The sequence below is a fragment of the Rutilus rutilus genome, assembly GCF_951802725.1.
Source record: "Rutilus rutilus genome assembly, chromosome: 10".
Taxonomy (NCBI): domain Eukaryota; kingdom Metazoa; phylum Chordata; class Actinopteri; order Cypriniformes; family Leuciscidae; genus Rutilus; species Rutilus rutilus.
Window position 1 is genome coordinate 42,525,793 of NC_140215.1, and position 26,583 is coordinate 42,552,375.

Consider the following 26,583-nt stretch of genomic DNA (forward strand, 5'->3'; position numbering starts at 1 on the left):
ATGTAAATCATCTGTTTTCTATGTGAATATACAGTAAAGTGTAATTTATTCCTGTGATCAAAGCTGAATGTTCAGCATCATTACTCCAGTCTTCAGTGTCACATGATCCTTCACAAATCACTCTAATATGATGATTTGATAATCAAGAAACATTGTGATGCATTTTATTTCTTAGGATTCTTTGATGAATAGAAAGTTAAAAAGAACAGCATTTATTTGAAATAGAATCTTTTGTAACATTATACATGTCTTTAGTGTCACTTTTGATACATTTAATTCATTCTTAATGAATAAAGTTGATAATTTCTATTTAAATGGTAGTGTATCAAGATTTCCACAGAGATCTGAAACTGTTTCCAACACTGATAATAATCATAAATGTTTCTTGAGCATCAAATCATCATATTAGAGTGATTCCTGAAGGATCATGTGACACTGAAGACTGGAGTAATGATGCTGAACATTCAGCTTTGATCACAGGAATAAATTACACTTTACTGTATATTCACATAGAGAACAGATGATTTACATTATAATAATATTTCACTGTTTTTACTGTATTTTTGATCAAATAAATGCAGCTTTGGTGAGCAGAAGAGACTCTTTTAGACAAAGATGAACTAACTCATATGAGAAATTCCTATTTCCATGATTATTACTTCTTGAATGGTAAAGCTGATTGATGTGTGTTTGCATTACAGCAGCAGAAGCGCCTGATAACGTGTGTGTTCTGTGTGTGTTTCCTCCAGTGGGATGATCGAAACGGCGGACCGAACAGAAGAGCTGTTTGAGACGGGATACTGGGCCAGCTACAACATCCCGTGAGTAAAGAGACCCGACCAGTCAAACCAGAGTCAGCGGTCATCTCCTCTGCGAGCTTTAGCCTTGCTCGTGTGTTTGAGGTGGAATAATGTTTCAGAAACGTGCTTTCTAAGCACAGATCCAGCATAACGTTCAAGCCCGTAGCTGTAGTTATAGTTGAGTTGAGAGAACAGTACATCCATCTAGACACAGACTGAGTTCCAGCTGCTCGTTCCAGTGGATAATCGTGCAGATTTAACACAAGAAAGTTATCGATTTCATTTACGTCTGATATTTAATGCTCCTAATACAGCTCGGACAGTTGAGAAATTCATCCTGTTCACACGGATCACTTGAGTTCCCACCACAGAATACAAAATATAAGAGGTGTTGCTAGATATAAACGTGCAATTCTCACTGTTAAAGTTAAAGTCCAAAGTGCAAGATGTAAAAGTCATGATCTCACAGTTCTGACTTTTCTCACTATTGTGAGATTTCTGAGAAAAAATGTGAATTGCGTGAGAAAGTTGCAATTACCTTTTTTTAAATGTATTATTATTCTTTGGCGGATGTTCCAAAGATAAGCGATTAATAACCATCGTTGCTGGGAAATGTTCTAAAGAAAAGTTAAAACGGAGAAGAGGTTGTGAAAGTACAGAGTCGCTCTTTCTCACACTGACCACATCTGTCACAACATCTGTGTAAAGTCCTCAAGCTCATGATGTGCACTAGCGTTCATAGCTAAACCGCTGACACTGGCCGCTGGAGAACAAGCCACTTATATATACTGGGCTGCTAAAGTCACATTTAAGGCTTTTTAACACCTGAACAAATAAAGATTAATAGTGTACATTAGAGGTGCGCAATATTGAATTTTTTTTTTGATAATAATTAATTCTATTTTGCTGAGAGTGTTTTTGAAGTGTGTATTATGGCTGGTTTAGGCGTGTTGTTGACAGCAGACTCACGCAGATATTCATATTGTTCATCTTCTATGACAGAAATTAACTTTTTTATTAACAGGCAATATTTTCCACCTTAAATTGATTTCCGGGGGTATTTTAACCTGTATACGGTCATTTTTTCTAAACTTATTAGATGTATGCATCACCTTTTGTCAAATTCTAACACTCAAATTAAATTCTATTAGAATAATAATACAGTACCACTGTATCCAGTCAAATTAAATGTTTATACAATACAGAAGTAAAGTTTATTTATACAGCACCTTTCACAGACAAGGAAGGATCACAAAGTGCTTTACAGTCAGAAAATAATATCAAAACAAATAAAATAACACTTGTATAAATACCATCAAATACCATAGAAATGTAATAAACGGCAAACCATGTTGTTTATTAAAGGTGCAGTGTGTTATTTTTAGCGGCATCTAGTGGTGAGATTGTGAATCGCACACAACAGAAGTTTCATGGCCGACAGGAAGTGATGTCGTCGTCTGAGACAGCAGAGAGTAGCCAGTTAAGCAATGAGGTTTCTTTACAAAGATACATTAAGAAATCATGTTTACTTAATTATTCAGTAAAACGATATGTTATTGCGAATATTATTGTTGCTTGTTCATCATTGTGTCTCAGGGTTTTTCCTGGGTCAACATTGGCCGACCGACACTGTCATCCTTTCTTTTTTTAAAGCTGTGATTTTACCACTTGATTTCATAGCTTTGCAAGATAAAATCCTTCTTTGCTAGACCTGATAATTATTTTGGTATATAATCATATCAATAACAAAAAGTAGAATAACAAAAGTAGCATTAAAAAGTTTATTTTAACTAATAGTCTAATTTTCTACCATATACTGTACAATTTAATAAAATTAGCTGCTAGATAACAATAACTTGCTTTGCACTTTTTTTCTGGTTTCACTCCAGTCTAAACTAAATGATTTTTTTTTTTTTTGTAATGTTTCTACACATTATAACATAAATAACCTGAAAATACTAATATGTAGTTTATTGCATACATGAATTGTTTGATCATGTTAGTTCACAGTGCATTAACTAATGTTAACAAATACAACTCTTGATTTCAATAATGTAGGCTTCTAGTAAATGGTGAAATTAACATTAAGAAAGATGAATTAATGCTGTAGAAGTGCAGTTTATTAATAGTTAATGTTAACTAATGTAGTTGTAAATTTTAAAGTGTTACCGATTTGTTATACACTGATTCAGACGTCTCGTGAGTTCAGTGTTGGACAGATCAGTTGCTTTAACCATTCATTAAAGTGAATCGGATCAAAGGAGTCATTAGTTCGCGTACGCGTTGTGTGATTATCCCGGCAGTTTAGGACATCGCACAAGTTTTGTCAACACAGAAAACATTTCATCACTGGATAGGTTTTTTTCGTTTATTAAAAGTGTGGTTTAGCTATGTTAGCTATGTATTTAGCATATGTTTTTTTAATGTTTCAAAGCAGCTTTACAGTGATAACAGAACGATGATTTAATGTAAACAGAGTTGATTTCAGCAGAAAGCCTCAGCCATCCGACACACACCCAGATCTGCTGCTGTTTCAGGTACTTCGAGGCGGTGTTCAATGCCAGCGGAGGACCGGAGCTGGTTCAGAAGTACGGGTCCTGGTTCTCCTTCAGCCAGAGCCCCAGAGCACAGATCTTCCGCAGGAACCAGACTCTGGTGACCGACATCGAGTCCATGGTGCGTCTGATGAGGTACAGTCCGCTGTAACCGTCTCCACAAACACTTTTAAGGAGGCAAGCTACACGATACATTTAAAGGAGGGACTCACCAACCAGATTTTCAATTAACCCTAGTGCTAAAACTCTAACATATAAACTTCATAACAGGCACATGGTACAAAAGGAAATCAATTTTTTTAATTTATATGAAAAGACACACAAAAATGTTCGCATTGACAAAACCACAGTAACCAAGTTCTGGGCGGTTACACCGCTGAGGTCACATCTGTGTGTTGTTTCTCCCATTGCTTCCAGCTTCATCTGGCCTGTGTGTGTGTGTGTTCTGCAGGTATAATAACTATCAGGAAGACCCGTTGTCCCGCTGTGACGCCTGTGACCCGGTCCAGAACGGGGAGAACTCCATCTCTGCCCGATCCGACCTGAATCCTGCCAATGGCTCGTACCCGTTCGGGGCTCTGAAGCAGCGGCCACACGGTGGGACTGACATGAAGGTCAGTGTCCATCACTGTTTACATCCAGAGTTTATATCATTAACATTATAAAGCTCAGTTTCCATACCATCTGTTAAATAACAAACAAAATCGTCACTTCCTGGTGCAAAATATCAGTAATAAACTGTACGTTTCTGCATTCGGGCTCTTTTTCCCTCCATCGTAAATGAGTGTGTCTCAGACCATCAGACGAAACACAATAAACGCTGTCATGTTCTCTTGCGTTCGGATGCTGGTGTTCGGGAACATGCGTTGTTGTAACGCTTCTGTCCTCCTGCAGATGTTGTTGTGTTGTAACGCTCCTGTCCTCATGCAGATGTTTTGAGTGTTGTAACGCTCCTATCCTCCTGCAGATGTTGTTGAGTGTTGTAACGGCCTGTGACCTTGTTTGGATCGCTGATCGATTGCTCCTGTCTGCCTCGCTGCCTGCTGTGAGTGTGTTTGCCTCGGTGCTGTAAGCTCCGTCTTAGCCTCGTATTTCTTTGTTTTGAACCATCATTTACTACAATTTGTAGTTGTTTATACTAAATACAGCTTACCCAACATCTCAGATTGACATCGCTAGCATCCGTTACTACTAACACAACACGCTAATTCGCTACTGCTAGCCTGTTAACGCGCCACCCGTGCGCTCAGCTGTTTTATTTATTTATTTTTTCTCTCGCGCGCTCGCGCCTTTGAGTTCATAAAAGCTCAGGTAAGTAATAATCAGTCAACAAACACGGTGAGTAATGTCTTGTCCTGTTATTGTCACCTGCACTTCATGTCACATGTTTAGCATAGACTTCTCTGTTGGCAATGTAGGATTTATATGTGATAAATGTAAGGAGACAGTTAGGCTGACAGAGAAGATTTCAGAATTAGAGACACGCATCCAAACTTTAATTGAGGATAGTAAGAGTGCTAGAGCTTTAGATACTATTTTGGATGCGCCTAGCATAGTGAACTCTTTACATGATTCGGTTCCAGCTGAAGTAGTGCCTGAGCAGCCGGGCAAATGGGTGACAGTGAGGGATCGCTCTAGTCGCGGATCAAAAAACCACTCTTCCGTTCCGATTACCACAACAAATCGATTTGCCCCGCTCAGTGAAACACCCACTGAGAATTCTGTTGATTGTGCCCTAGTAATTGGTGATTCGATCACACGGAACGTGAAAATAGAGACACCAGCGAACATAGTCACATGTTTGCCGGGAGCCAGAGCGCCTGACATCAAAGCAAATTTAAAAGTGCTGGCTAATGCTAATCGTAAATTCTCTAAGATCATTATTCATGTCGGCACTAATGATGTTCGACTCCGCCAGTCGGAGATCACCAAAATTAATATTAAAGAGGTGTGTGAACTTGCAAGTACGATGTCAGGCACTGTAATTTGCTCTGGCCCCCTTCCTGTTCGCAGGAGTGATGAGATAGTTAGTAGATTGTGTTCACTGAATCGCTGGCTGTCTGAGTGGTGTCCGTGTAATAATATAGAATTCATAGACAATTGGAAAAGTTTTTGGGGCAAACCTGACCTGTTGAAAAGAGATGGTATTCATCCCTCCTGGGATGGTGCTGCTCTTCTATCTAGTAATATGGCTCATAGTCTTAGAGCTCAAACATGACAAATTGGGCACCAGGTCAGGAAGCAGACAGACTGGCTAAACCAACCGTCTGCTAGCGGCCTCGCGTCACCCAGGTCAGATAAATCCCATCACATAGAGCCTCTTTCACCTAGCTATCATCATATAGAGACTGTGTCTGTTCCCCGATTTTGGAAATCCAAAAAATGTTTAAACCTATCTAAGGTTAAAAATTTAATTGATGTTCAACAAATAAAAAACAGCTATAATACAGATGAGCAAATGATAAAGCTTGGGTTGCTGAATATTCGATCGCTTACTTCAAAAGCACTCATTGTTAATGATATGATTTCAGATAATAACCTAGATGTGCTGTGTTTGACAGAAACCTGGCTAAAACCAAACGATTACATTACTTTAAATGAGTCCACCCCGCAAGATTACTGTTATAAACATGAACCCCGTCTGAAACGCAAAGGGGGTGGTGTTGCTGTAATTTATAGTAATATTTTCAAAACCACTAAGAAATCAAGTTTCGAATATAATTCTTTTGAAGTGTTAGTGCTTAATGTAAAAATATATAGTAAAAATGATAAATCACGTTTGAGATTTGTGCTGGCTACTGTATACAGGCCACCAGGGCACCATACAGACTTTATCAAAGAATTTGCGGACTTTCTATCAGAGTTAGTATTGGCTGCAGATAAAGTACTAATTGTTGGTGATTTTAATATACACATCGATAATGAAAAAGATGCATTGGGATTGGCATTTAAAGACATTGTAAACTCAATTGGAGTTAGACAACACGTGTCAGGACCTACTCATCGTCGTAATCATACTCTAGATCTAATAATATCACATGGAATAGATGTTGATGCCGTTGAAATTCTGCAGCAGAGCGATGACATCTCAGATCATTATCTAGTCTCGTGTAAATTACATTTAGCCAAGGCTGCAAAGCCGACTCCGTGTTACAAATATGTTAGACCCATCACTTCTGCTACTAAAGATTGCTTTATTAATAATCTTCCTGATCAGTTTCATCATTTTAGCATCCCGGATAGCTTAGAAAAACTTGATATTGCAACAGAAACTTTTAACTCTCTCTTTTCCAGCACTTTAGACACAGTTGCTCCTTTGCGCTTAAAGAAGATTAAAGAAAATAATCCAACGCCGTGGTACAACGAGCACACTCGGGCCCTTAAGAGAGCAGCCAGAAAAATGGAGCGCAACTGGAAGAAAACAAAATTAGAGGTATTTCGCATTTCATGGAAAGAGAGCTCGATTGCTTACAGAGAGGCTTTAAAAGCTGCTAGATCTGCTTATTTTTCAAACCTATTAGAAGAAAATAAACATAATCCTAGGTATTTATTTGAAACAGTGGCTAAACTAACGAAAAAGAAAGCTTCAAACACAGAAGGTTCCAAGCAGCACAGCAGTAATGACTTTATGAACTTCTTCACTTATAAGATTGATAATATCAGGGATAAAATTATAACTATGCAACCGTCTACTACAGTATCGCATCAGGCAGTGCATTGTAGTCTCCCTGAGGAAAAATTTGATTCATTCATTGCTATAGGAGAGGAAGAATTTACTAAACTCGTTAAATCATCTAAATCTACAACATGTATGTTAGACCCTATACCGACTAAGCTACTGAAAGAGATGCTTCCAGAGGTCATAGATCCTCTTCTTAATATCATTAATTCCTCTTTGTCTCTAGGATACGTACCAAAAAACTTTAAGCTGGCTATGATTAAACCGCTTGTTAAAAAAATGCAACTTGATCCTTCAGAATTAGTCAATTACAGGCCGATCTCGAATCTACCCTTTCTGTCAAAGATACTAGAAAAGGCAGTATCTTCACAACTATGTTCCTTTCTAGAAAGAAATGATATCTGCGAGGATTTTCAGTCCGGATTTAGACCATACCATAGTACTGAGACTGCTCTCGTTAGAGTAACAAATGATTTGCTCTTATCATCCGATCGTGGTTGTGTCTCTCTATTAGTGTTACTCGATCTTAGTGCTGCGTTTGACACCATTGACCACGACATTCTTTTAAATAGACTAGAAAACTATGTTGGCATTAGTGGAATTGCACTAGCATGGTTTAAATCATACTTATCTGACCGTTATCAGTTTGTAGCAGTAAATGAAGAGATGTCTTATCAATCACAAGTTCAGTATGGCGTACCACAGGGCTCAGTACTAGGACCGCTGCTGTTCACTCTGTACATGCTGCCATTAGGAGATATTATTAGGAAACATGGAATTAGCTTCCACTGTTATGCCGACGATACTCAGCTCTATATTTCTTCAAAACCTAACGAAACTTACCAATTCACTAAATTAACAGAATGCATAGCTGATATAAAAAACTGGATGACTCGTAATTTCCTACTTCTAAATTCTGAAAAAACAGAGATTCTAATTATTGGACAAAAAACTTCCTCACGTAATAACCTAGAATACTGTCTAACACTTGATGGCTGCTCTGTTAAGTCTTCGTCGTCGGTTAGGAACCTGGGTGTGCTCTTTGATACCAATCTTTCATTTGAAAGTCACGTGTCTAGTATCTGTAAAACCGCATTTTTCCATCTTAAAAATATATCTAAATTACGTCATATGCTCTCATTGACAAATGCGGAACAATTAGTCCATGCGTTCATGACCTCAAGGCTAGATTATTGTAATGCTCTACTGGGTGGTTGCCCTGCACGCTTAATAAACAAACTACAGCTGGTCCAAAACGCAGCAGCTCGAGTTCTTACCAGAACCAGGAAGTATGACCATATTAGCCCGGTTCTGTCAAAACTGCACTGGCTCCCTATTAAACATCGCATCAATTTTAAAATATTGCTGATTACTTACAAAGCACTAAATGGTTTAGCTCCGCGGTACTTGAGCGAGCTCTTAACGCATTATACTCCTTCACGTCTATTGCGATCTCAAAATTCCGGCCAGTTGATAATACCTAGAATATCTAAATCAACTGCTGGCGGTAGATCCTTTTCCTATTTAGCACCAAAACTTTGGAACAGCCTTCCTACCATTGTCCGGGAAGCAGACACACTCTGTCAGTTCAAATCTAGATTAAAGACACATCTCTTTGACATAGCGTTCACATAATACATTATAGACTTCTATAATTCAATATTAGGCTGCATAGATTAGGTCAGCTGGAACCGGGAACACTTCCCATAAATCCTGATGTACTTGTTACATCATGAGAAGAATGGCATCTACGCTAATTTTAGTGTCTTTGTTTATCCCAAGGTTTTCCCGCAGCCTGCCGGATCCAGGCCGTTTCCAGATCTGATGAAGGACCTTCGCCTGGACCCGATGTCAATGCAGTGCTGAAGGGCCAACTAGTCTCTCCCTATGGAGGATCCCTTTCCCACTCTACAGATAACGCGTCGTCGGGAAAACTCAATTTGCGTATCTACCCCGAATTGATAAAATAAAATAAAATTCTGAATCAAAACTATAAGGAAACACCAGTAATTTGTTTAGGTTTGGTTTGTAGGGAATTCCAAACCTGCACACATATATTCAAACGCACATAACTATAGAACTCGTTCTTAATGTGCATCTGAACGCCATCAGCGTTTCTCACAGGTTCGCGTTTAAAGTCTGTGTAGAGAGAATGGTGTCGTCTTGGCGGCCCTAATTTAAAAACAAATGATCGTTGCGACGGAAGCGAATCAATCAAAACTAACTTTAGCTGGAAAATAACTTTATTAAAGAACCGCTATAAAGCCAAAACAATCTTACGTTATATTATACATTTATCTCTGTGAAGCTGCTTTGAGACAATCTACATTGTTAAAAGCGCTATATAAATGAAGATGACTTGACTTGACTTGACTTAACGCTCCTGTCCTCCTGCAGATGTTTTGAGTGTTGTAACGCTCCTATCCTACTGCAGATGTTGTTGAGTGTTGTAACGCTCCTGTCCTCCTGCAGATGTTTTGAGTGTTGTAACGCTCCTATCCTCCTGCAGATGTTGTTGAGTGTTGTAACGCTCCTGTCCTCCTGCAGATGTTTTGAGTGTTGTAACGCTCCTGTCCTCCTGCAGATGTTGAGTGTTGTAACGCTCCTGTCCTCCTGCAGATGTTGAGTGTTGTAACGCTCCTGTCCTCCTGCAGATGTTTTGAGTGTTGTAACGCTCCTGTCCTCCTGCAGATGTTGTTGAGTGTTGTAACGCTCCTGTCCTCCTGCAGATGTTGTTGAGTGTTGTAACGCTCCTGTCCTCCTGCAGATGTTGTTGAGTGTTGTAACGCTCCTGTCCTCCTGCAGATGTTGTTGAGTGTTGTAACGCTCCTGTCCTCATGCAGATGTTTTGAGTGTTGTAACGCTCCTATCCTCCTGCAGATGTTGTTGAGTGTTGTAACGCTCCTGTCCTCCTGCAGATGTTTTGAGTGTTGTAACGCTCCTATCCTACTGCAGATGTTGTTGAGTGTTGTAACGCTCCTGTCCTCCTGCAGATGTTTTGAGTGTTGTAACGCTCCTGTCCTCCTGCAGATGTTGTTGAGTGTTGTAACGCTCCTGTCCTCCTGCAGATGTTGAGTGTTGTAACGCTCCTGTCCTCCTGCAGATGTTGTTGATTGTTGTAACGCTTCTGTCCTCCTGCAGATGTTGAGTGTTGTAACGCTCCTGTCCTCCTGCAGATGTTGAGTGTTGTAACGCTCCTGTCCTCCTGCAGATGTTGTTGAATGTTGTAACGCTCCTGTCCTCCTGCAGATGTTTTGAGTGTTGTAACGCTCCTGTTCTCCTGCAGATGTTTTGAGTGTTGTAACGCTCCTGTCCTCCTGCAGATGTTTTGAGTGTTGTAACGCTCCTGTCCTCCTGCAGATGTTGTTGAGTGTTGTAACGCTCCTGTCCTCCTGCAGATGTTTTGAGTGTTGTAACGCTCCTGTCCTCCTGTAGATGTTTTGAGTGTTGTAACGCTTCTGTCCTCCTGCAGATGTTATTGAGTGTTGTAACGCTCCTGTCCTCCTGCAGATGTTGTTGAGTGTTGTAACGCTCCTGTCCTCCTGCAGATGTTTTGAGTGTTGTAACGCTCCTGTCCTCCTGCAGATGTTGTTGAGTGTTGTAACGCTCCTGTCCTCCTGCAGATGTTTTGAGTGTTGTAACGCTCCTGTCCTCCTGCAGATGTTGTTGAGTGTTGTAACGCTCCTGTCCTCCTGCAGATGTTTTGAGTGTTGTAACGCTCCTGTCCTCCTGTAGATGTTTTGAGTGTTGTAACGCTTCTGTCCTCCTGCAGATGTTATTGAGTGTTGTAACGCTCCTGTCCTCCTGTAGATGTTATTGAGTGTTGTAACTAAAGGATCCAAATTTAAGAATATGTTTAAGATCTGCTGATCTTACTTCCTTACATAACATCACATGAAAAACTAAGGTGAATTACACTGTATTGGGCATTCAAGGTGAACATGATGGCATCAATTTACTGATCAGAAGTCAGCTTTAAGTCAGCTGTCTAAACGTTGTAATAGTTTGTCTTTGATCTTCCAACTAAGAGTTGGACTGTGTGTGAATGTTACCTAGTCTAAGGTCTCGTGACCATTTGTTGTGTATACCATTTGGGGGGGGTACCATTATCTCAGTTGGGGGCAATTGCCTCTATTGTCTTTAGATGATTAGATTTAGTGGTTACCTCTAAGGCTGTGTGTATGTTTAGCACCTTTAAGGACAGCCCACTGAAAGGCCTATAAAGAAACCATGTGAAGTATGTTAGCCAGACTGATTTGGGAAGAACTGCAGCCGCGTCAATGCGAAGTCCTCAATAAAGAATAACTTTGTTTGAACGTGATCCCCAACGTCTCCTGGTCTCTTGCTTCGACGAAGAAAAAGTTTTCAACAATTCGCTCCTGTCCTCCTGCAGATGGTGTTGAGTGTTGTAACGCTCCTGTCCTCCTGCAGATGTTGTTGAGTGTTGTAACGCTCCTGTACTCCTGCAGATGTTGTTGTGTTGTAACGCTCCTGTCCTCCTGCAGATGTTTTGAGTGTTGTAACGCTCCTGTCCTCCTGTAGATGTTTTGAGTGTTGTAACGCTTCTGTCCTCCTGCAGATGGTGTTGAGTGTTGTAACGCTCCTGTCCTCCTGCAGATGTTGTTGAGTGTTGTAACGCTCCTGTACTCCTGCAGATGTTGTTGTGTTGTAACGCTCCTGTCCTCCTGCAGATGTTGTTGAGTGTTGTAACGCCCCTGTCCTCCTGCAGATGTTGTTGAGTGTTGTAACGCTCCTGTCCTCCTGCAGATGTTATTGAGTGTTGTAACGCTCCTGTCCTCCTGCAGATGTTATTGAGTGTTGTAACGCTCCTGTCCTCCTGCAGATGTTATTGAGTGTTGTAACGCTCCTGTCCTCCTGCAGATGTTGTTGAGTGTTGTAACGCTCCTGTCCTCCTGCAGATGTTGTTGTGTTGTAACGCTCCTGTCCTCCTGCAGATGTTGTTGAGTGTTGTAACGCTCCTGTCCTCCTGCAGATGTTGTTGAGTGTTGTAACGCTCCTGTCCTCCTGCAGATGTTGTTGAGTGTTGTAACGCTCCTGTCCTCCTGCAGATGTTGTTGAGTGTTGTAACGCTCCTGTCCTCCTGCAGATGTTTTGAGTGTTGTAACGCTCCTGTCCTCCTGCAGATGTTGTTGAGTGTTGTAACGCTCCTGTCCTCCTGCAGATGTTGTTGAGTGTTGTAACGCTCCTGTCCTCATGCAGATGTTTTGAGTGTTGTAACGCTCCTGTCCTCCTGCAGATGTTGTTGAGTGTTGTAACGCTCCTGTCCTCCTGCAGATGTTTTGAGTGTTGTAACGCTCCTGTCCTCCTGCAGATGTTGAGTGTTGTAACGCTCCTGTCCTCCTGCAGATGTTGTTGAGTGTTGTAACGCTCCTGTCCTCCTGCAGATGTTGTTGAGTGTTGTAACGCCCCTGTCCTCCTGCAGATGTTGTTGAGTGTTGTAACGCTCCTGTCCTCCTGCAGATGTTGTTGTGTTGTAACGCTCCTGTCCTCCTGCAGATGTTGTTGAGTGTTGTAACGCTCCTGTCCTCCTGCAGATGTTGAGTGTTGTAACGCTCCTGTCCTCCTGCAGATGATTTGAGTGTTGTAACGCTTCTGTCCTCCTGCAGATGTTGTTGTGTTGTAACGCTCCTGTCCTCCTGCAGATGTTGTTGAGTGTTGTAACGCTCCTGTCCTCCTGCAGATGTTGAGTGTTGTAACGCTCCTGTCCTCCTGCAGATGTTGTTGAGTGTTGTAACGCTCCTGTCCTCCTGCAGATGTTGTTGAGTGTTGTAACGCTCCTGTCCTCCTGCAGATGTTATTAAGTGTTGTAACGCTCCTGTCCTCCTGCAGATGTTATTGAGTGTTGTAACGCTCCTGTCCTCCTGCAGATGTTGTTGAGTGTTGTAACGCTCCTGTCCTCCTGCAGATGTTGTTGTGTTGTAACGCTCCTGTCCTCCTGCAGATGTTGTTGAGTGTTGTAACGCTCCTGTCCTCCTGCAGATGATTTGAGTGTTGTAACGCTTCTGTCCTCCTGCAGATGTTGTTGTGTTGTAACGCTCCTGTCCTCCTGCAGATGTTGTTGAGTGTTGTAACGCTCCTGTCCTCCTGCAGATGTTGTTGAGTGTTGTAACGCTCCTGTCCTCCTGCAGATGTTTTGAGTGTTGTAACGCTCCTGTCCTCCTGCAGATGTTGTTGAGTGTTGTAACGCTCCTGTCCTCCTGCAGATGTTGTTGAGTGTTGTAACGCTCCTGTCCTCCTGCAGATGTTGTTGAGTGTTGTAACGCTCCTGTCCTCCTGCAGATGTTGTTGAGTGTTGTAACGCTCCTGTCCTCCTGCAGATGATTTGAGTGTTGTAACGCTTCTGTCCTCCTGCAGATGTTGTTGTGTTGTAACGCTCCTGTCCTCCTGCAGATGTTGTTGAGTGTTGTAACGCTCCTGTCCTCCTGCAGATGTTGTTGAGTGTTGTAACGCTCCTGTCCTCCTGCAGATGTTTTGAGTGTTGTAACGCTCCTGTCCTCCTGCAGATGTTGTTGAGTGTTGTAACGCTCCTGTCCTCCTGCAGATGTTGTTGAGTGTTGTAACGCTCCTGTCCTCCTGCAGATGTTGTTGAGTGTTGTAACGCTCCTGTCCTCCTGCAGATGTTTTGAGTGTTGTAACGCTTCTGTCCTCCTGCAGATGTTGTTGTGTTGTAATGCTCCTGTCCTCCTGCAGATGTTTTGAGTGTTGTAACGCTCCTGTCCTCCTGCAGATGTTGTTGAGTGTTGTAACGCTCCTGTCCTCCTGCAGATGTTGTTGTGTTTGTAACGCTCCTGTCCTCCTGCAGATGACGAGCTTCGGCCTGTTCCAGCGGCTCGAGCTGTTAGCGGTCAGCGGTCCTACATGGGATCAGACGCCCGTGTTCCAGTGGAGCCGCTCGCCGTACAGAGACCTCCCGCACATGGGCCATCCGGACCGCTGGGACTTCAACACCGTCCACGTCATGTGGTCCACATGATCCCACAGCCCATGATGATCAATGTGATGACTGTAACCTCAGGAGATTGATATTTTGATATTGATATTTTGATGTGTATTTTAAGAAGTGTAAAGCATTCTGAAAGAGATCCTCTGAAATGTTCTGTGTCTTTGAAAGGACAATAAATCAAGACGTGATTGTTCTGTTGCCTCATGTAGTCTCAGACGTGTTTCCTTGAATTCTTGACCTTGATTTCATGAACTTTTGGGTGCTTAGATTTCACTTTTTTTTTTAAAAGTATACATCAGAAGCCAAGTTACATGAAAAGCATAGACCGAAAAATATACAAATACGTGTGGTCATAGGCATAGATTTGGTGTGGGGAGGTGTTTTAAAAAGCAAACCTTCAAAAACTAAATAACCTTCTAAACTTACAATATATCCAGTCTTTATTGAAACAGCTTTCTTTCATCTGAGAAGCAGATAACAGGTGTGTTCGACTTGATGTGGCGCTGCACAGACGTTTTGCCGGATTCACCTATGACAACGATTACGTGTGTTTCCCGTTTGTTCAGATACATTCAGCTCAGCTGATGTTCACAAATTTGTTTTTATAACAGTAAAATCTCTTCATGTAACCTCAGTGTTATATTGTGTCGGGTTTATCAAAATAAAACTGATAAAAAATATATAGACCCACTTTATTAGTATTTAAGTAGTGTTAGATTGTGTTGAACCTTATATTCAATTCACATTTATTTGTATAGTGCTTTTCACAATACACATTTCAATGCAGCTTTACAGAAAATGCATTAGTCCACATTACAATTTAGAGAGATCTGTTATCAGAGGTGACTGTATAAGTTATGCATGGCAGAAATGTATATATACAAAATCACAGCTACAAATGTATTCGTTTAAACAGTGTAATAATTTAATGCAGAAACAATGAATTTGTTAACAAATGATTATGACAGACAATTGGCTCTGTATTACCCAGTACATAAAGGTCTGAATGAAAAGTGTTTCTGTTGCTTCATGAAAGCATCTGTATTTGACATCGCATCTCTTCCGCTTCATCATCAGTGATAAACACAAGTAAAATCTGAGAGCTAATGGAGATTTGAAGAGCATCACCCGTGACACAGTCATCAGGATAGACTAGAGTCACTCCAATTTATTTCTGTAAAACAATTAATTCTGTGTCTTGATCACAATGTTGATGATGTCAAAAAAGACTTGCATAAAGATTCACTGAATGCTTTACACTACCAGTAAAGGGGTTTTCCAGATATACGCATGGTAAAACAGGAGGATATCAGACGTAGGCGTCCACACTGTGAAACCCTTTAGCAGGTCTGCTGGGCTGGGGCTGGGGCTGGGGCTTGGGCTGGGGCTTGGGCTGGGGCTTGGGCTGGGGCTTGGGCTGGGGCTGGGGCTGGGGCTGGGGCTGGGGCTTGGGCTGGGGCTGGGGCTGGGGCTGGGGCTTGGGCTTGGGCTTGGGTTTGGCTCTGTCCGGGACGGGCGACGGCGGAGGAGTGTACAGCGTCTTCTGCTTCGGCTCAGAGGAACGACTCTGATAGGTCTTCTCCTGGATCTTGGAGCTTAAGTCACAAACATTGAATCATGATTTATGTTTAGTAGCAGGACATCTTGGTAGGAAATTCATAAAAACGTTAGTTTATTTCAATGGTTCACTTCAGACATTCTACTAAGTATAACGTTGCACCTACATGTCAACTAACTCTCATTAGAGTATTAGTACTGTTAGGTTTGGGTTCGGGTTAGTAGAATAAGTTGACACGTAGTTGCAAAGTTACTTATTGTCAGTAGTCTAAAATGGATTGCGATTCACTCAGAGGTGCGGGTGATTGTCATCAGACTGATACCTGGACTGGCAGGCCTGGTTCCCTGCGGCGACGCTGTACACGAGTCCTCCGGCCAGCAGGAGCGCCGATCCGCCCCATCCCACAAACAGCGCCGTTCCCAGCTCAAACCTGTCGCCACAAGAAACACCGTTCCAACTCTGATCCGCATCAACTGCACATTTCATTTCTGTACTGAAATATTCACTTTTTGGCCTTGTAGTTGGGATCCATGAACTCGGAAATCACCTTGTGGCCGTACCAGCTGTAAGCCAACATGCCGCAGACACCTGAAGCAGAGACAGAAGAGTTCAGAGGAGCAGAGACATGCTGGACCGGCTGGACAACTGCAGGCTTTACCTGACAACAAGTAGTTGATGCCGGCAGCCAACGTTATTCTTGCGTTCACAGTTTCAGAGCCTCCGAGTTTCGTGCACTTCATCCCCACCAAAGCCAGAGCGGAGCCGAAGAATCCCAGAGTTATGGATGTGATGACGAGAGATCGGCACAGATGAATGTGTGCTGTTGAAAGATGGACACAACAATAGTCACATGTATCTATTTATTTAGTGTTTTTCACAATGCAGTAATATTATGTGATGATTGATGAATATTTTGCACGCGCATTCTAAATGATTTATCGGTGCACATCATTATTGTATTAATAATCTTGAATCAAAATAAGTTCCTTTTGCAGCATCTCTTCTCTTCTCTGATGATGTGGGCGGGGCTATAACCTGTCACTCACATGAGATCAGCCAATAGCAAACCACATAAAGTATTATATACAGTCAAACCAAAATTTATTCAGACATCTTCAACATTTCTCACATTATCACAGTTTATTCGCTATAGTTTAGAAAATGGTAATAAAATATGACAAGAATATAAGTTGATATGGTAACACTTTATAATAATGGTCCATCATTAATAAGTAACTATGCAGGAAATAATGAAGGACTAATGAGTAGTTCTACATTAACACTTCAGCTACTACTATTAAGTAATATGGAAACAATATTAACTAATCAGTAAGTAATATAAAATTTAGGACTAAGATAGTTCCTTATTAGGTAATCAATAATTACTGAGTGAGATTGGCATCATTAAGAAACAAGTAATTATGACAACTCATAAAGAATTACTAATTAATTACGAATCACAACATTATCGTGTCTGAGACATTAGCAATTGTCTTTTTTTACCTTCAACGTGGTCATAAAATTCATCACTATTTACTCAAGTGTTACCTAGTCACTCTTCAAGGACTACTTGTGATCTGGACCATTATTATAAAGAGGAAAAGATGTTTTTCACTTTAAAATAATGGTCCAGATCACTAGTAGTTCCTGCATAGTGACTAGGTAACACTTGAGTAAATAGTGATGTCTTTTATGACTATTTTCATAGTAAAAATGATGACTGATTACGTCTCAGACACACGATAATGTTCTTTATAATTTGTCCGTTAGTTAATAGTTATTAATGAAGCTAATCTCATTCAGTAATTATTGATTACCTAATAAGTAATAATCTCCTAAACGTTATATTACTTACTGATTAGTTAAGCTTGTTTCTTTATTAGTTAATAGTAGTAGCTGAAGTGTTAATGTAGAACTACTCATTAGTCCTGCATTACTTCCTGCATAGTTACTTATTAATGACGGGACCATTATTATAAAGTGTTACCGCTGATATTTGACTGGTTTTGTCCGTCCTTCTGTTAGACTGTCTCACACATGAATTATGTTGAATATCTGTCAGCTGTTAAATTTAACTACACAATTAGATAATACCAGTTTAGCTCAACCAATCACCAAGCAATGCTTCATTGTGTTCAGTCTGTGTGTAAAAAGAGCATTAGCAATTAAAGAAAACACACTTCAGCAAAACATGATCAGCTCAAATTGTCCCAATCATTTTTGCTCCCAGATTTTTATAAATGTCACTGGTAGTCGCTGTATGAAGAATTTCTGGGTATAGTATGTCACAGTTTACTTTATTTTGCTCTCCTCACTTACATAAATTAACTATATTGTCCTGCACACACTAGTAAAAACATATAAAAAATATATATCTGGTGTCTGAATATTTTTCGGTTTGACTGCATGTGTATAAAAAGGAAGAAATTCAGTAACTTTATCTAATTTCCTGTAGCCAAAACAATGGTTTATTATTTTTGTATCAGAATATCCACATATAATGCAACAACATGCCGCTCTACTCGTGATGGTCATGAGACGTCAGTGATAGTTCGATGTCTTTCACTCCCTACTCACTAGCAGGACACGTTCAGGAGCCTGAGACACTACTGACTGGAGTGAAGAAACGCTCTGATAACACTTACTCTGCAGAGCCAGCAGCGAGGGGAACTCTTTGCAGTCGGAGACTCCGGTGGAGTCAGAGAGACAGTCTTTCCAGAGGTTGGAGAAATAGTGGGAAGATGTGAGGACTAAACTGGCCACTTCAGAGTAAGTCCAGTACTCCGTGGGCATAGTGGAGCAGATCAAGATCCAGCCGCAGACGCATGCTACGAAGCAGCCTATCTCAGTGTACATCAGCACCGTCCTGTAGAGCATGCTGGGATATTGCCTGATGCGGCTAGAGATGAAAATATAGATGATCTTTTAAAGCTTAAGTCCGCTGAAAGACGAACGCACCTTCCGTAAGGTGTGCTGAAGGATCTGGTGCTTTCCCTGGTCTGAGGGCGGAGGACGCTGCTTGTTTGTGGTGTCATCAATGCCACTCGCACACACTGTGTTTATTATACACAGACACTCGTATTACATGCTTGTGTATTAGAAATGTCACCTCGTAGATTCCAGAAGGGTGTTTTCGCAATGATGTCATAGAACAGGGTTATTCAATGTGTAAGAATTGAGAAATTAGAAAATGCCGGACAGTCTGGTTGAAGACAGGATCTTGCTGGAAATTACCATTTGAACTCCCCATTTGAGACAAAAGTCTCACCCCCGAGTCACCCTAATCTACATTTCATTCCCTCATCCCTCACCCCCTCTCTCTCAGGCTCAGATCACCTGAATTCACCCAAGAAAATATATGGTTTAATGCGAATGATTATCATCGAGTATTGTACATTTTTGGTATCATTTGAAATGTCTCAGTGCGACTGGTACAAAGGTCTCATTTCCAAATAAGTAAAACAAAAGGTAATAAGGTTTTTAGGAGTTTAGAGATAACTGGCACACAAAGGAAAGTGGTCTCTAGAAAAATGCCCCCCCCCCCCCCCCCCCCTATGGTCTCCCATATGGTCTCCCATATTGACAGAAACAGAAGTTTCTGTCAATATAAGGAAATGCAACGAGAAGATCTGGGCCGTTCTGTACCTCAGATTAGCCCGTGAGAGTAAGACTCTCAGCTTCATGTATAATGTTGGGTTCGCATCTCTTCTCTTTAATACGGAGCATTTGATGTTTTGTATCAATTATCTTTGAATTGATTATGAAATTGACACGATACATTTACCTGACATAATGAATTGTTACATTTGATTATTCTAACCGACTTTGGCATTATTTTCATTAAGAGTTAAGAAGAATGGTCAAACATTCGCTCACAATTAATGATGCACAGATATCATTAAAACCTTTCAGATGAAATAACAAGAGAATGCATAAAATACTTTGCCTTGAGAAAAGGCAGTAACACGTAAAGACCTTTCGCGCTGGTCGGATGCCGGCTTTGGGCCGATCGGGTGCAAGCCTTACAAATGAAAGATCCAAGAGGTCCGGTCACTATGCTTCCTTCCCAGTGGAGGTCCGGAACTTTTCTGGAAAGTTATACATTTCCACTGAGACAGTTGTAATACTTTGTAAATGAAAAAAATCCTAAACAAAGGATGGTCAAAATGGTCATCAAAGATGAGAATATTGGGCCTAAATCCTGCCAAAACAATGACGTCTAGGAATCTTTTCCAAAGTGTACCAAAAAGAGTAAATATTTCTCCCAACTAGTGACTGATGCTAGAGGCTGTGTTCTTCAGAGCGCCCGCGTCCCACGTCGGAGACACAGTTTGACTCCCGGTGGGAGCAGGTTGATTAGGACCGATTACACAAGTAAAGAAATAGTAACAAGTCATTACTGCTGTGCAGTTTGGAAGCGTCTGAAGTTTAAGCTTTATTTCTCGTTAATTTACAGCAGGTTCAGAGAGTAAGCATGTTTTATAAGTGTTTTAAATTCCACATCAATCTACACTCCACATCATAATAACAATAAGAAACCCTCAAGCCATTTCTTGATTTGAGCAGCTCAACAATCTGTCTATATGAACAAGTGTTACTGACAGCAGTGTATTCATACAGTAACAACATCTTTGTTAATTTTACTATTTACTCTACCAGATGTGGAGAGGATGCTGGCGCGCGTAGGCTGCCGCTTCTCTCGCCTCATTTAGTTTTGTTTAACATTTTTAATTTATTTGAACTCTTTTGAGTCTGAACTGATGCCTATTGATCTACCTGGTCTGAACTAGCGTCTTTAAGCATTATAAGATGCTGGTCTGTCTGCTGCCGGTCTCATCCGCTGCCGTGTTTTACCTGCATACTCTGCTGTTGTCTCCGTGTGGGATCAGACAAACTCCTGGTGCCGCTTCAATCCCTCCGTGTGAAGTTGTTGTAAAACAGCTTGGGATGTCATCATGCAACTTCACTTGATCACTCGGATTATTGCGTCTTTGTTCTATCAGGAATCAGTGTTCAGCAGTGGACTGAACTTGTGGACATCACCATGCTGAGGTACTCTTTATCCACACTTTTACCTTGGATCTCCATGGCCGTCCAAATATCATACAAACTCTGCAGCTCCTTTGTTATATTCATAGAGGCTCTCGTCAGAGTCGTTCTGCTGCCGGTGCTGGAGTCACTGCGTATTGGTCGAACAGCAGGCCCACGCTGCGTCGTAGCTCTGTCTGCCGCGGTCTCTGTCAGGGAAATCTACACTATCCGGAGGTTTAGGACCTTAGCACTAAGCGAACTGCACACTTTAACACGAGGTCAATAAACAATAAAACGGCACTCATCTCTGATACTATCCTCGAAAGAAAAATTTACATTCTTTGTCTAGTGAAATATGGCATAAAGACAATGACTATTTTAATCTGAATATGTGTGCCCCATCTGGATATAAATACATCGACGTGCCTCGAGCTTCTGGTAAAGGTGGTGGCCTGGCTGTAATATTTGGATCTAACATATCTATTAATGTTATTGATGCTCCTAGTGTTTCATCATTTGAATGTCTGGGTTTTAAAATCAATGGTGTTTCACCTGTTCTTGTGCTGCTCATTTACCGTCCACCAAAACCAAATCCTTTATTTCTCTGAGTTTGCTGAGTTGTTGACACTTCTTAGTCCACTCTGTCCTGCTATGGTCTTGATTGGCAATATACATTTTCATAATCCAACTTGTGTTAATACTGTCTCCTTTTTGGACATTTTGGATGGTTTTGATTTTACACATCATGTTACTTTTCCGACCCATAGGTTGGGCCATACATTGGATGTGGCTTGTTCTGCTGGTGTTGGTATTCAATCTCTGGATAGTATTGACATGAGCATAAGTGATCATAGACTTATTACTTTTGACATGAATGTTATGTCATCACGATCTATTTCTAAAAGCATTATTAAATTACGTAACATCAAGCATATGGACTTCACTTTCTTTTCTACTTCTCTCTCTGGGCTTCCCATTACTAACTCAGTTGAGCACTACAATTCCATGCTATCTGCACTTCTGGACGAGTTTGCATCTGTGCGAGAACGGGTTGTTACATTTAGGAAACCCTGTCCATGGTATACTCCGGAGTTACGTTTAATGAAAGCTGCTGGAAGGCAATTGGAACGGCAGTACAAAAAATCTGGCCTGACGGTACATAGGCTTCTCTACACTCAACAACAGTCTGTTTACCATTCTGCTCTGAATACTGCACATGAACACTGAACTATTACTCAAGCATCACTGGTAATGCTGCAACTAATTCTAAATCTTTATTTAAGACTGTTGACAATCTTCTTAAACCAACTAAGGCCATTGGTCACTCCTCTGTTGACCAGTGTAATAAGTCTCTTAATTATTTCACTGGTATTGATGGCATATACAGCTCTTTAATCACTATCACCCCAGTTGATACTCAGCCTTTAAATCCTCCGACCACTACCTTTTCAAACTTTGGAATGCTCAGTGTTGACTTTATTATAAGTACAGTAAAGTCAATGAACTCAACTAGTGTTTTAGATGAAATGGACTTTCAGGCAAATGACACTCAGTTGATGATCATTTATATGTCACAGACATTGTGTTTGAAATTAAATTTTGGAAAATGTGAACATGAAAAGGATTTAATAAATTCTGATTTTACTTCAGAGTGTGTGTGTGTGTGTGTGTGTGTGTGTGTGTGTGTGTAATATATATATCTCATTATAGTCAACGATTGTACCCTGTCAAAGCCAATTTTGTCCCCTTTTTTTGTACTGTTAAATAAAGGTACAAAATTGTCACCACAGGTACAAGACTGGTCTCTTAAGGGTACAAATATGTATTTTTACAAAGTGAATCCCACATGCAGCTGCTCAGATTTGACTGCTGGTTGTCATGTTACAGAGCTCTTTCACACAAACGTGTCTCTGGGAGGTATTTTGTCCCCTGTGACGTGTGAGATGCTGGAGACGCGAGAGCCGCTGGAGCGTCCTGACGGAGCGCGGTACGCTGTAGTGTAGAGAGATTTACTAGCCGTCCGCTGGCCGTACGACGGAGAGGCTTCTGCTCTCGCTGCAAACACACTCAACATTCTGGAGGAGAGAACTGTACATCAGTCTTCACATTTGCTATCAAATTATACAGTTGTTAACATTAGTTAACTACATATAGCATTCATTAATCTCAACATTCACTAATACATTTTTGAGATCAAACGTTTTATCTGTTAACATTAATGCACTGTGAACTAACATTTTTACATCATTAATAAATTATGTACAGATATATTGCTCATTGTTAGTGATTGTTACAGTGAATCTAAAAAGTTTACCCATCACATTTAAACAGCACACCTGCATAAGTGTTCACCCCCCTGAACTAATAATTAGTTGACGCTTCCTTTAATTTTAACCAAATATTCGTAATTATTTTTGTGAATATAAACTGAAACAATTATTTACCTTGTTGGGATGACTGTCACAGCATATAAAATAGATCCAAGAATTATTAAGAAATTTCCAGCCAATCCGAGGAATATCGGAGTTCCGATGCCATACCTACACAGTACAGAGATGTAATACACATGAGTAATAATGCGAGTAAACAGAATATCTGCCTATTTTGTACATCTCTGACATATCATAATCAGCACTGAATTATTTTTTATCATTTCTTCATTAGACTAGTGTAAAAAAAACAACCCCCCGGATATTCCTCTGAAATGCAGCAGATTCAGAGAGTATGCAAAAGTATTTTAAATGTCACATGATCAATCTACACCATCCCATAATGACAAAGTAAAAACCCTCAAGCCATTCCTTGATTTGAGCAGCTCAACAATCTGTCAGTATGAACACGTGTTTACAGTGACATCATCTCCTGTGTGCTTCATCGCCCTCTGCTGGTGTGTTTTCCCATCACCACACGCCTTCATCACGTGTGTCAGCACCATAGGTCAGCACAGAAACACTAATGCAGAAGTTCCTAGGGCGTCATATATTGACGCTCTTGACATTTCGTCTACATCGAACGCACATGGCACCCTTTAGCGTCAATATGAGACGCAGATAGAAATGGGCCAGAAGGCGCCTCCTAGCGGTCTAACCCTAACCCTACACTAGACCTAAACCTAACCGAACAAAGCTCTGTGCGTCTCATATTGACGCTAAAGGGTGCCATGTGCGTTCGATGTAGACGAAATGTCAAGAGCGTCAATATATGACGCCCAAGGATGAGAATGCGTTGAAAATACATACAATGTCAATGGGAATGAATGCACTTCAGTTAGATTCTTACTCATTCGCATTTGTAGGGGTTTATAAGAGAGTTTCTCCAGATATTTTGGAGAAAAACTTTTTATTTGGGTCCCACTTTATATTAAGTGTCTGTAACAGTACTTATGTATTTACACAATATGTGCATTGTATCAAATTATTAATTTAAATGTGTTTTTACGTTGTACTTACATTAGATAAAAAACCTGCATCTTATTATACAGTAGCTGTATATCAACGAGTCGTTTTGTACAGCTAACAATAACTGGAGGTGTACGAGAGACACGTTCAACTTACAAATGACAGCGCCCACTTTAACGGTTAAAATAAGGTGGATATTATCTGCAGTTAAACGTACTTTTGTAAATGTAAAACGTACTTTTACAGCTTGAAGTACACTACAAATGCACATCCAATACAATAAAGTGCACTTCTTTTTCACACGGGTTATTTCTCTGAAACGCCAGTACTAGGGGTGTAACAATATATATCGTTTTACAATATATCGCAATACAAAAATGCATTAATATGTATCGTGGATAGTGACAATAAGTATTGTGTATAGTTCACCCAAAATGAAAATTACTGTGTGTGAAAAAGTTCAAGTTTACAGATTTTCAGTGTCAGTAATACATTAAACTACTATATATAATGCTGATATAATGTATAATAATATAATGTATAATAATATTTGTGGGTCCTGACAATGCCCTATGTTAATTCATTTAGTTTGTGTATATATACTTCCTTGTCCGTCCTTATGTCTATTAGTAAGTCTTTTAGCTCCTGAGTGATTCCTCAAATGTGCGTTAATTATTATTTTTTGTTGTAAATATACATTTTTGTGTACATAAGTTTGCTGTATCTAGACCCTGCTGTAACCGACACAAGCTGTCGCGTGTGCCACTGCTCAATGGAAACATCCCAGTTTGGATCATTAATGTTGACGTATGGCATTGCCTTTTCTTGGAGTATCATGTACCTTATAATGCTCCTGTCAGCAGCCGGTGAAAAGGCAGTGCTGGCGACCCTGTTTGTGTATAAACAGTACGCCGCTAGCGCTGACACACCTGTGAGGAGGAAAACAAGAGATCTCTCAATATATGTGTGGGTGAATGCTGGTAAAACACAACACTATCCGACACACGTTTTTAAAATATGTTCCAAATGATCAGTTTCATTTCACAATAGTTCCTGGTTTCTCCTAAGAGATCTGTCATCTGATGGAGTTTTGCTTCCTTGCCACTGTTGCCTTTGGCTTTTGGCTTACTTACTTTGGGACATTTAATATTCAACAATATTATTGCTCTCCTTCATTGACACCATTATATGAGAACTGAACTGAGCTGGACGATGACAATGTTTTCTCCAGAGCGGCTATACATATAAAAACGAACTAAATTAATAACTTTTTACACCAGAAATGAACCATCACTGAACTCACTTAAGCTGGACTGTGACGCTATTTTCTTCTGGAAACAAACTTTGTTGCATTATTCTCCTGTTATCTCTGCAAAGCTGCTTTGAAACACTCTGTGTTGTAAAAGGTGCTATATAAATAAATGTGACTTGACTAGTTTAGGAGGAAGGAACCACATTGATATCAATGGAAGAATTTAATTATAAGCTTTAGTGCCTCACCTTACTAGTATTAAACCTGCATATGCATAAATACAGATCAGATTCTGTGTGGGTGCATATAGTTTGAAGGCATAAATATTGGATGAATGGTTTTACTCACCACCGACAAAATGAAAAGCAGCTCCGGAGAACAGTATTTTATCCTTGTTTTCCCCACTTCCACCGATGTATGTGCAGTCCATGCCGATGAAGCAGAGCACAGCGGCGACGAACCCCAGACTCATGCCGGCCATCAGCAGCCCTCGCACACCCTGAACATACGCTATCAAGAGGCACAACAGGTCAGACACTCAATCTCTGCCAGCAACAGACCCTCCGGATCCCAGAGGTCAGACACTCAATCTCTGCCAGCAACAGACCCTCCGGATCCCGAGACTTACGTGTGACGGCCCACAGCACATCATAGTCTCTGCAGTTGGTGACGGAGGACGTGTCCGTCACACAGTCCTTCCACAGGTTTGACCAATACCAGGACGACTTGATCATCCAGCTGCCGCCTTTGCCCCCTACGTAGAAGACTCTCCAGTAGTTCATGGCCAGCGTACAGCTGACGAAGAGCCAGCCGAGGGTGGAGAACATGAATCCAAACACCTGGATCAGACTTTTCCTCATCGCTCTGTCTCCTGAGCACACGCTCATTCCCACTCAAACATGGCCGGCTCTTCAGCGGAGGAAAGCAGTTAATGAAGGTCTGACCTTTGAGAGAGAGTCCTGAAGGGACGGATGTTGTGTTTGTACACACATCATGACGCTGGTTTACTATAAATATTGTGAGGAGTGTGTCTGGCAGAGAAATAAGACGTAATCTGTGAGACGCTTGTAAATAACTGAAATGCACATTTCTTCCTGAAACATCATCTATCTGGTGGCACAATTAATAAAATTCAGCAAATATGTGACCCAAAACCGGTCACAAGGGTCATTTAAACATCACCTGAAAGATTTATACATCACCTGAAAGATTTATACATCACCTGAAAGATTTATACATCACCAAAAAAATCTAAACACTGAGAAAATCGCCTTTAAAGTTGTGCTTTTATGTTCGCGATTGTGCTGCATTCACTCAAATATTCACATAAAAATATATATATTTTT

General features: G+C 40.8%; 3 protein-coding genes across 4 annotated transcripts in view; 1 reads left to right on the forward strand and 2 right to left on the reverse strand.

Moving 5' to 3' along the window:
• The window catches only part of plbd2 (phospholipase B domain containing 2), a 50,903-nt gene extending 36,701 nt beyond the window's left edge, over positions 1-14,202 (forward strand). For both annotated transcript variants that reach the window (XM_084422205.1, XM_084422204.1), the window contains exons 9-12: positions 750-821; positions 3,338-3,490; positions 3,807-3,969; positions 13,858-14,202. In XM_084422205.1, the coding sequence (XP_084278331.1) occupies positions 750-821; positions 3,338-3,490; positions 3,807-3,969; positions 13,858-14,028 (559 nt within the window). In that variant the 3' untranslated portion in view covers positions 14,029-14,202. The remainder of the gene's footprint in view (positions 1-749; positions 822-3,337; positions 3,491-3,806; positions 3,970-13,857) is intronic.
• A 505-nt stretch (positions 14,203-14,707) lies between these two features.
• On the reverse strand, positions 14,708-18,557 carry LOC311298878 (claudin-10-like). Its single transcript, XM_084422206.1, has 5 exons — positions 18,202-18,557; positions 16,215-16,376; positions 16,063-16,144; positions 15,879-15,986; positions 14,708-15,593 (listed from the first exon to the last, which is right to left on the reverse strand). The coding sequence occupies exons 1-5, from the start codon at positions 18,431-18,433 to the stop codon at positions 15,308-15,310; spliced, it is 870 nt and encodes a 289-aa protein (XP_084278332.1). The 5' UTR covers positions 18,434-18,557; the 3' UTR covers positions 14,708-15,307.
• A 3,113-nt stretch (positions 18,558-21,670) lies between these two features.
• On the reverse strand, positions 21,671-26,153 carry LOC311298399 (claudin-10-like). Its single transcript, XM_084421263.1, has 5 exons — positions 25,866-26,153; positions 25,586-25,747; positions 24,827-24,914; positions 23,032-23,127; positions 21,671-22,662 (listed from the first exon to the last, which is right to left on the reverse strand). Exons 1-5 carry the CDS (start codon positions 26,122-26,124, stop codon positions 22,482-22,484), a joined length of 786 nt encoding a protein of 261 aa, XP_084277389.1. The 5' UTR covers positions 26,125-26,153; the 3' UTR covers positions 21,671-22,481.
• Between the last annotated feature and the right edge of the window lie 430 nt (positions 26,154-26,583).